The following is an 11,238-nucleotide window of genomic DNA, read 5'->3' as shown; positions in this document are numbered from 1 at the left end:
CGTTCATGGTCAGTTTTGCCTATACCAGTGTCCTTCAGTGTAGTTTGCAGAGATTGGAAGGAAAAATCGTCATCATTTCCCTCAACTGGTGTACAAGATTGTGCACAGTAACTAATTGTGGTGCAGTGTCGGGTACTTGCGAGGTATTAGGCTCGGATACCACACGTATCTGTTGTTCCGACACCCCCACATTTTGTTGCATAAAATTATTTATAAAAACCGTTAGGTCACTAACCTGTTTGCATAACTGACCAAATACCGAAATATCTGAATTGTAGTACTCACTGTGGCGCCAGTTAGCGCGATCTAAAGAGCTGTCGTAACTTGGAGATCTCGATCTGAAGTACGAGCGAGATCGAGATTTGCGTCTTCGTCTTTGTCGGTCTCTGCCTCGTCGTCGGCACTCGCCAGCGCCGCCAGTTGTATCGGAATCCATATCGGTACGCAATCCGACAGGATTTCCCCTTAATTGTGTATTCGCAACGAAATTCAACAACGCAATGAGGAAAAGCGCGTGTCGAGTTTGAACAACGGCCACCGCACCCCCACACTGGTGGAGGGGTGAACAGCGTGGTGGTAAGGATCCAACGCCCAATCGGATGACAGAAGAAGGAGAAAGTCAGTGTTGCCAGTTGTCAAATCGTGTTTTGTACCAAAAATTCAGCAATAGCTCTCTCTCACCAAACCCGGACAAGGCGAGGAATGCACAATAAATTAATTTTATAGTATTATGTTGAATTTTATACGAATTCACTTGAAGTAATAAGAGTTGTGCGGGTATATAGGTACATACAAATATTGAAATGTGAAAATAGCTGTGTCTTTCTGTTGGTAGTTATGACGTGCTGTAAGAAATGTATCGATGATTCGAATTTCCAGATTCCAACTAGAAGTAAACTCAAAGTTTCATATTCTCGAAAACCGATATATAACAAAACTGTTATGCTTTCAGGGGATTTTGGTTGCTTATTACAAAGAAAGATTAAGTTAGTCTGTTTTGTAATATTCCAAAAATAACCTAAAAAAGTACATTTGGGATTACAAAAATTCGAGCAATCATTACTTCGGGCATATGTGTTTTCGGTCTTCTGATTGATAACTCTAAACGAATACAACAATATCTTGTTAGTTATTTATTAATAACATTTAATAAAAAGTAATTTTCAAAATAAGATTAACATTAAATCAACTCTATAGTTTTTGTTCTAAATCTCAATCGCTTGTGGTTCGAAAATTGAAATTGACGTAACGGGTCTCTTTCTGTCTTTTGCGCATGTCTTGTGTAGGATAAGGACAGTTAGCTATTTGGTTATTTTTATTGCTTTTGTAATTTATGTGTATTGTATGTATGTACTCGTATATGTACTTTTTATTTTTTTTCTTACAGTACGGCATGATTTATGATGATTTATATTAAACAATTACAATTTATTTTCATTATTTATAATTTATTACATTATTATTCGTAACATTAACATAACATTCGTGCAGCAACAGAGTGTCTAGTGGCTCGTTACCGGACGTAAACTGCATTCCCAGGAAGTGTCTAAATTACCTGGACGGAAAAGGTTTTTGTACGGAAGTGTCGCGACCCGTCCAATTTGAATGACCTTTGTGATAGTTTACGAACTGTTTTGTGAATGCACGGGTAGCATGGCTATTATTTTATTCTTATGAGAACAATATTAATTTATATTTTATTGAAGTGCGAAATACATAAATGAAACAATTATTTTATATATTAATAAATATTTTATATATTTTAAATATTAATTAATAAAACAAATTAAACACCAATGTAATGTGACCACAACCACATTACGACATTTTTATCAATAAGACTAACTTGTTATCACTAACGATATAAACTTTCCATAGTTCTACAAATGACGCAGCTTGTGTATCATTCTAATTGTTTTATTAATTGATTTAGATATTACTATTTGTATATAAACCGTATAAACGACACTAATAAGTCAGTTGTAACATAGTTGTCTAAAAGTGAATAAACCACTAAACTAGTCGCAAACACTTGTTTCCTTCGTCTGCGACCCTTTACACCAATAGCGAACAAAACCTATGACAATGGGGCCTAAAACTAACATAAAGCAAAACTGTGGAGTTTGTAAAAGACAAGTATCCAACAGAGAGTACCTTAAATGCACTACCTGCACAAGACACTATGAGGTTTCATGTTTAAAAAACCTAAGCGAACACATGCTTAGATTAATGACATCGAAAACAAAAGACAAGTGGCGTTGCCCTACCTGTAAAAAAACGGATGTGACACACGTGACACCATCAACTTCAGCGTCGCACAGTATAGACACGGTTGATCCACCCAGAGATGATAAGAATAAATTAGAGAGTGTTACACACAATACACAAGAGGACAATGACAACGTGACCACGAGGAAAAAAAATATTATAAATGTACCAACTGGAAACTCCTTCCAATCATTATCAGAGGAGGAAATATTGAACATCTCTTCTGTGTCTTTAGAGGAAAATAAATTAAATCGTAGCTGCCCCGAACGTACTTTAAATATGCAATATGATATTGAGGAGAAAAATATGATAATTAATAATTTAGAGAACAAGTTAGGCAGTGCTGAGCAGGAAAAAGACAATTTATTATTGGAAAATTCGACTCTTAAGAAAATTATTACTGAGTATGAGCAGAGACTACATTTCCTAAATGAAATATGTAAGAGCCCATCGACATTAGCAAAGAAAAATAAAAATCGACTCAGCAAAACTGCTACGTTCACTTCGACACCCAAACCCTTTATGAAAGTACTCCATGATGTAAGGCATCAGAGAACCCAACCAAAAGGAATACAATTCTAAACATTGAAAATACTCCAAGAACGCCACCTAGTAAAGAAGAATTTAAGGGTAATAAGCAGCAGCAGTCACACGAAGCGAAAACAGCAAAAAGCTCTGTCAGACACAAGGTACTTCTGCTAGCAGATGAGACAGGAAGACACCTACGTGAGAGGCTTCAGCGAATTCTTAGGGATAAATATCAGGTAACTGCCGTCATAAAGCCAAACGCGACTCTAGAGCAAATTATGCTGAGCAACCTGTCATGGGGTCAGAAGTTCACAAAAAATGACTATATAATTATATTGGCCGGTTCACATGACGAAAATGTAATTAAGTTTCAATTTGCCTTATACAACTCCATTAGTGCATTCAATAATACTAATGTTATGTATGGGGAAATGAGTAAAAACAAATATATTATTAAATTTCAATTAAATAAACTAATAGAGATAATAAGTTGTAACATGGACAATTTTCACTACTCGAAATTAAGTTTTCACAGAAATAATCAACTCGACAGATCAAATTCATGTAGATGGCTTATATTAGATATTTTTTTTATTGGAGCACGCTATTAAACATTCCAGTCAAAACAAAAATTGTAAAAAAAAAGTAGAGACCATATCAACCCAAACTGAGGGTTTTTTTCGAGACTACTAGATTAGACCATGGCAATGAAAATAAAAAAATACACGGTTTAAAGGTACACATCGCACCCTTAGTAATGTAAGGGCACAATCCAAAAAAAGTAGATTTTTGGGAAATCGCGTATTAAGATTCTGGATTCCTACATTACACCTATTTTTTCAAATAACATGCTTATTATTTAAGTTATAAATATGAAATTTGGCAGATTTGTTCTTTGATAAATGTATTATATATAAATATGTATTATGTATTATAGATAAATGTAATAGCAATAAAAAAAAAAATAATATAAATAAATTCTATAAGTTTCAAGCAAGTTAAAAAAACACTTTCAAGTTAGACCCATATAGTACAAAAAATATAACAGAAATATGGAGCTATTTAAGTTTGATCCCATTTATTATTTAAGTCCCTATCAATTCCCAAATTTCCCAAAAATCTACTTTTTTTGGATTGTGCCCTTATATTACTAAGGGTGCGACATATACTACCAAAATGCTAGAGGGCTTAGGACTAAATTATCAATGTTATATGAAAACATATGTACATCTCCCGCGGACTTATGGGCAATAACTGAGAGCGGTATAAATGAATCTGTCCACGACGGAGAATTGGCCCCGCGCGAATACGGCGTGGTGCGGTGCGATCGCGCGGACGGGCGCAAGCACGGCGGAGCCATGCTGGTGGGTTCGCCAAAGCTGTGTCTTCAGCCGCTGCCACTGCCCGGCGCGCCTGACGTGGACGCAGCCGTCTTTGAACTCGTGTGCGCGGATGTGTACAAAGAAAATAAGCGATTGTTTACTTGTTGTGTAGTATATATCCCACCAAATAGTAGGGACTGTGATTACATGCACCTGTTTCACGTATTGGAACAATGTTGTATAAAATACAAGAATTTAATTTTAATTGGTGATTTAAATATGTACTCCGCGAGTCTGGAAATACAATGTTATTATGAATTTTTTGTTACTGTCTGCGAATTTAGGCAATACAATGAGATCACTAATTGTAGTAACCGCATATTGGACGTAGTACTATCAAATTCGCACATCTTTCAAATGAAAATACAAGCAGAATTAGACCACTTGGTACCCCCCGACCCGTATCATCCTCCATTAAGCATATATTGTTCTAAAATGAGAAACAATAATATACAGAATCGTGAGCCTCTTCCTTATGTTTCTAGTGTTGATAGAATTGATAAAAGTAAATATAATATAAAATGGATTTTTTTTAAATGCAATTTCCAAATGCTATATGAGTCATTAAGTACAATTAATTGGAGTTCTTTGTACGAAATCAATAATGTAAACGATGCAATGGACTTATTCTACTCAACTTTATATAATGTGATCAGCAGTTGCACACCTCAGCGTAGGTCAATCAAAAAGAAAGCACGCTCGTACCCGGAGTGGTATACCGCTGAAATAATTCTATAAAACGCAAGTCGAAATGCCATAAATTGTACAAGGCAAACGAGACTTCTGAGGATTACAAGTTGTTTTCATATCACTGGTAAAGAAGAAAATACAAACTGCATACGCGAATTATAGAACTCGAATTGAAGATGAAATTAAAAAAGACCCTAAATCCTTTTGGTCCTACATAAAAAATAAACGCTCGAGTCGAGGTAAGCCTCGCGTCACAAGAAACGGCGTAGTACTGGATAACTCACAGAGTGCTCAGGCTTTTGCGGAATATTTCCACTCGATTTACAATGTCGAAACACCCTTACTTGAAGCGGAGGATACAGCCGCAGCGGCTGGTAGAGAGGCGACGGCCGAACGCGTTCATGTTGCTTGTCTCTCTTTACAAGACGTTCGAAATGCTCTTAGATGTCTCAAACCCAAGCAATCGGTAGGACCGGATGGAATACCACCATATATAGTAAGGGACTGCGCATCAGTTTTTGCCCAGCCCCTTCAACATATATTTAATATCTGTCTGAACGCCAGTGTTTACCCAGAGCAGTGGAAAGTTACGCGTGTTACCCCGGTACCGAAAAGTAGGTTCAGCACAGATGTCTACAGACTACAGACCAGTAGCAGTACTATCCACCTTTGCCAAAGTGTTCGAGTACATACTGTACAATAAGATCTTCCCACAAATTGATCCATACTTGTCAAACGCGCAGCATGGGTTCCGGCCAGGGCGATGTACAGAGTCAAATCATATGTGTTTCATGCACTATGCAAGCACAGCCTTAGACAGACGGGTAGGTGGTCAGGTGGATGTAGCGTACTTGGATTTTCGTAAAGCTTTCGACACGGTCAATAACGACATATTGCTGACAAAGTTAGCGTCCGCTGGATTCAGGACACCGTTGCTTAAATTTTTTTCTAACTACCTAAGAGATCGGAAACAGTACGTAGACTATGAGAGGCACACATCGGAAGCGTTTTTGACACCGTCAGGGGTAAGTCAGGGCAGTAATTTGGGTCCGCTAGAGTTCATTCTTATGGTCAACGACTTGCCAAAAGTGGTGAAAAATTCGGGCTGTTTATTGTTTGCAGATGACCTTAAATTATACTTAGAAATTAATGACGCCGAGGACTGCAAACGTTTACAGGAAGACGTGGACAGGGTGACCGAATGGAGCCAAAACAACAAATTATTGTTTAACACATCTAAGTGCAACCTTATGTCTTGCACACGTGCACATAATCCACTCATATACGGCTATACGATTGATGGAACGGCCCTAAATAGAGTGGATTCAGTGCGTGACTTAGGACTATATTTTTCGAATGACTTGACATTTAGGAACCATATAACCAACCTCTGCAAAAAATCCTATCGCAGTTTAGGATTTATACAAAGACATACTAAGTTTTTAATAAGTATAGATACTTTAAAAATTCTATATAATGCGCTAGTTAGAAGTCAATTAGAAAGTAGCTCTATAATATGGAATCCCGAGGAAAAAAATATAGCTTAATGATTGAAAAAATTCAAAATAAATTTTTAAGGCTTGCGTACCTTAGGTCTTATAAAGTGTACCCTATGTTCCCCAATATGTACCCGACACCATTTGTCCGAGGAATGGTTGGCTATTATACGCTCGAAGCACGAAGAAACTTGGCTCTCGTCACTTACGTATTTAAAATTTATCGTGGCTTACTGTGCAATCCGCAAATACTGGAAGCAATCGGCCTCCTCGTGCCAAATATGCGCCTACGCCGCGAGGTGCGACAGCAGACTCTAGCGCTGCCGCTATGCAGGACCAAAATGCTGGAGCATGCGCCGCTCACTACCGCTTTGCGTCTTTTAAATGACATTTCTAAGAAAATTTATATTTTTTGTTGTTCGATGTCGAGATTCGCAGACGTAGCCCTTGACACTATATGTAAGAAATAGTTATAAGAAATTGAAATGTCTAAATTATTATTTTTATTATAATGGTTATGAATGAAAGCTATTTAGTAATTTATTAACGAATTTATTTTAAAAATTAAGTACAAAAAATACAAAATACAAAATACAAAATACAAAAATACAAAAATACAAAATAATTTATTTTACAAATGAACTTGTGCAGGCACATTACAATTTAGTTACGACAAAGAACCAGGTAACACAACTCAATTGTAGCGTATATCGCGTACAGGGAATTTCCTACGATTCCTGCTCTAGGCAAGCCTGTCTCGCAGGTAATCGATAAAAATATTTGTTACTGTTTATTATTATTAAAAGGTTTTTTTTTTGAAAAATTGTACATATTATTAAACACATTCAAACAAACATATTATCAAAAATTATTATTATTATATAATACATTATTTTATTTTATCTTATCATATTTTTATATTATTATATTAGATTATATATATATATTGTATAATGTATAATATTCATTGTATTTTTAATTCAATGCCAATTACCTTATATAAACATTTATATAGGATGAGTGTGTGTCTTTATGGCATTGTGTGTGTGTATGTGTGTGTGCGTAAGTGCGAGGGTGGGTGCGTGCGTGCGTGTATGTGCGCGTGCGTGCGTGCATGTGAGTCGGTGGGTGTGTGCGTGCGTGCACGTGTATGGATTAAGGATTGAGGCAGTGAACTAGCGCACCTCCTTTAGCAAGTCCTCTATTTCATTGTATGTCAACGTGCGTAGCAACTTATTGACCCCATGCTTAAGTTCCGAATTTGAGCAGAGCTTGACGCTGTACAAGGTGTTAACTCTATTGTATATATACGGATGCATGAATTTTGGAAATCTTCTAGCGAAGGTGGAGTTTATAGCTGGTAGATGAAGTTTAAAAAGCCTGTTTTCGAGTAACTTACAATAATTAGGAGAAGAAGTCACTTCACGATGCACCAGAACCATAACTCCGAGTAGAAAGAGACCGCGAACGGATAGGACCCCACACTCCTCGTATAGAGTAGTAGTTGGATATTTGATGGGTTTTTTCATCATTACTTTCAGAACGGATCGTTGTGCCCTCTCAATCAACATCATGTTTGGCTTTCCAGCGCCACCCCAAACAGTGATACAATAGGTAATAATGGATTGGCATAGAGCCTTGTATATCATCCCCAGTAATCTTATGTCGGCCGCCGCACGGAGATTCCTAAAAAAGTATATTAATTTACGTACTCTTTTGGCGGTGGCAACCAAGTGGTCTCCGAAGGTGAGCCTCTGATCTATAACTACGCCAAGATATTTTACATTTGCGGCCCGACTGATGCTTTGACACTTGCAAGACGCTCGCTTTTCAGGGTCGCAAGAATAAACCGGGATTTCAGGGGAGTACAAAAGAGCAGAGGCACTTGTCTTATGGAAACACAAAAAATGGGTTTTCGTCAAATTTAGCGTCAAGAGATTGCCACGAAGCCAAGCAGCTATCCGCGACATACCGCACTCGACCAAATTATATACATTGGACCAATTAGGACCACGGAAAATAATGGCGGTATCGTCTGCATAGCACACGGTGTCAGTGTGGTCCAGAACAGAAACAATATCATTTATGTACACAGTAAAAAGGGTGGGGCCCAGCACACTCCCTTGAGGCACCCCAAAGTCAATGGGCGTGGGATTGCTTAATTGATTTACAATTATTGTGCTTTGGGAACGACCAGACAGATAGCTATGAAACCAGTCGAGTGTCATGCCACGAATACCAAGAGATTCCAACTTTCGAACAAGAATGGGTGTAGACACGGTATCGAAGGCCTTCGCCAAATCGAGAAAAACCCCCATACAGGCCTTCTTGCTGTCCAGGTGATCCGATATTATGTTAGTAAGCAAAGAGACCGCATCCTGAGCGGATTTTCCGCGTCTAAAGCCGAACTGTCGGTCAGATATTAATTTATTTTTTCCTTGAAAATCAACAAGACGGTTAACTAGTTTTTCTAGAATCTTGGAGAAGCAACTTAATAGGGAAATTGGTCTGTAGTTATTGGGATCATATTTGTTCCCAGCTTTAAAAATCGGGATCACAGTCGCAGACTTCCACTGAGTAGGAAAGATCCCTTCTGTTAGGCTAAGATTACAAATGTAAGCAAGTGGCACGAGAAGATTGTTTTTGGTAATTTTTAAAAATCGATTGGAGATACCATCTTGGCCTGGGGCGCCGTCAAGCCTCGTACCGTCAATTAGAGAAAGTACCTCTGCTTCATCTGTTGGCAGCATGAAAAAGGAGTTAAGAGGCGATGCTTTAAGTTTCACTTTGGCTGCAAGCGATTCCTGTGTCTCCTGAGTGGAGGTCAGTATTTTGTCTGCAAGCCTTTTTCCTACATTCGCGAAGAATTCGTTACAATGGTTTACCGAATCAATTGTGCTTTCTTTGGTCCTTGTTAATTCAGATGATGCATGGTTTTGCCTTTTAGAGTGAGTAAAAGTTCTAATAGAGTCCCAAAGTTTTTTAGGATTATCTTTATTTTGTTCTAGCACCAATGTCTCATGCTGCTTCTTCAGTTTTCTTAGTAAATTATTATGAAAGTTTTTGTAAGTAAGTTGGTACAACGTTAGGGAGGCGGTTGCCTGCTTTGAAAACAAGCAACTAACTTTTTTTTGAGTTGTACATGAAAGTGTACAACTCAAAAAAAGTGAGAAGCCCTCCATTTGAAGTATTATAGAGTTTTCGTTTAGCCAACATTCCGTAAGTATCAAAACATCAAATTCAATGTCCAGTCTTGCAAATGTCAACAACCATTCGACAAAATTGTGATGTATGCTTCTAATGTTCACAGTAAGCACTTTAAAGTTAAACTGATCAGTGAATAAAGATTTACATGATTCAGGCTGTTCGACTATATGGCAAGGTAAGTCAGACGAGTCGAGATTCCTCATGTAATCTAAATTAGCCATTATCATAAACTATTCGTACATGGAGCTGAAAGATATTAAAGATGACTATTGTCATGTAAAGACCAGTAGTAAGTGCCTGAGTATGATTAAAGGTTATACGAGGGTAGTTACGTGAGGGGTTGTAATTGTAGTAGGTCCGGTATGTGTGGAGTGGAAGAAACTGTGCGTGCAAGCGAGTGTGTGTATCTACGATAGTTGTGTAAGTTATTGAGATAGAATTTAAAACGTAACCAATTAAAATGATGTAAATGAACCATGGAATAAGAGATCCAACAGTCCGCAGAAACACTAGCCGCAAACTGAAAACTTTAGCTTCATCAACTGCTGTGACCTTTGCTTCCGGATTCATTTTCTCGGAGGATACGGTTGATGTCGGCGTTTGATCTAATGACCAAAGACTCGGAGCCCTTACCCCTGCCTTCACGCTTCTTGACGTAAATGATTCCACCGCTTGTCCAGCAGAATTTAAATCCTGCTTCTTTAGCTTGTTTTCGGCAGTCGCGAAACAACAGCCGGTTTGCTCGAGTCAACCGTTCATTTACATAGATATTGGTTGTAGAGGCGCCTTCAAACCCAACATCCTTGGTGGTTAATCGTCGCACCTTAGCTGTTTTTAGAAATTGGTCACGTGGTACACGCCTCGTGAATCTCACAACCAAAGGGCGTGGTAGGGAATGATTAGTACTCCGACGTGGACCGACTCGCTGAACGTAATCAACATCAAAATCAGAAAGTTTGACGCCTATCAAGGAGGACATCGTTAAAATAATATGGTGAGGATTTTCATTTGGAGTTTCCATCACACCAGTGACTTCGATCTCGTTTCTTAACATGCTTTGTTCTTGGGAATTGAGTTTGTCGTTCATTACATTGATTATACATAGCAAGTCCTCTACTTCAGATGCTTTTTTCTCGGCTTCTATTAAACGGGTATCATAAGCGGACATTGCCATAGATAATTCATCTAATCTTGTTTCGCAGCGATTAAGGGCAGAGATGGCCATTTCAAATTCAGTCTTCATTGACGAAACTTCCGCTCTTAGTAGCCTAATTTCGCCTGTTAGTTCGTACAGGGGTGAGGCTTCTTGCTGCGACACTTCCAAGGGGCTGGCTGGTTTTAGTTTTCTCTAGGTGATGTTCTCTGACGTTCTCACCGGAGTTGCTGAGTTGTCGCCCCCTTTCCTCATAGAACTACGGCAGTCTCGACAAACCCATGAGTCATTAGTGGGGCCTCCCAGACCAACACAGGGATAGTGAAAGTTCTTGCCACATCCATTTAGGGTACATTTGACGAATTTCTTATCCGTGATACTACTTTTGCAGCCGGCGCACAACAGACTCTGCTTAGACTTCATCATTGCTTGTACTTCTGTCACAACAAACCAGTGGCGCTCCAATGATGCTTGTTTCGAATAGATCTCACGGCAACGGTCAACGCGACGTTGA

At 38.4% G+C, this 11,238-nt stretch overlaps 1 protein-coding gene across 1 annotated transcript; it reads right to left on the bottom strand.

Annotated features, from left to right (window-relative positions):
• Window positions 1-10,109: 10,109 nt before the first annotated feature.
• Window positions 10,110-10,796, bottom strand: LOC113237723. The gene has a single exon (XM_026474305.1). The coding sequence runs from the start codon at window positions 10,794-10,796 to the stop codon at window positions 10,110-10,112; it is 687 nt and encodes a 228-aa protein (XP_026330090.1).
• Between the last annotated feature and the right edge of the window lie 442 nt (window positions 10,797-11,238).

The sequence above is a fragment of the Hyposmocoma kahamanoa genome, unplaced genomic scaffold (genome assembly GCF_003589595.1).
Source record: "Hyposmocoma kahamanoa isolate Upper Pololo Valley unplaced genomic scaffold, ASM358959v1 93484, whole genome shotgun sequence".
Lineage (NCBI taxonomy): Eukaryota > Metazoa > Arthropoda > Insecta > Lepidoptera > Cosmopterigidae > Hyposmocoma > Hyposmocoma kahamanoa.
This window is presented reverse-complemented; position numbering and strand designations above follow the sequence as displayed.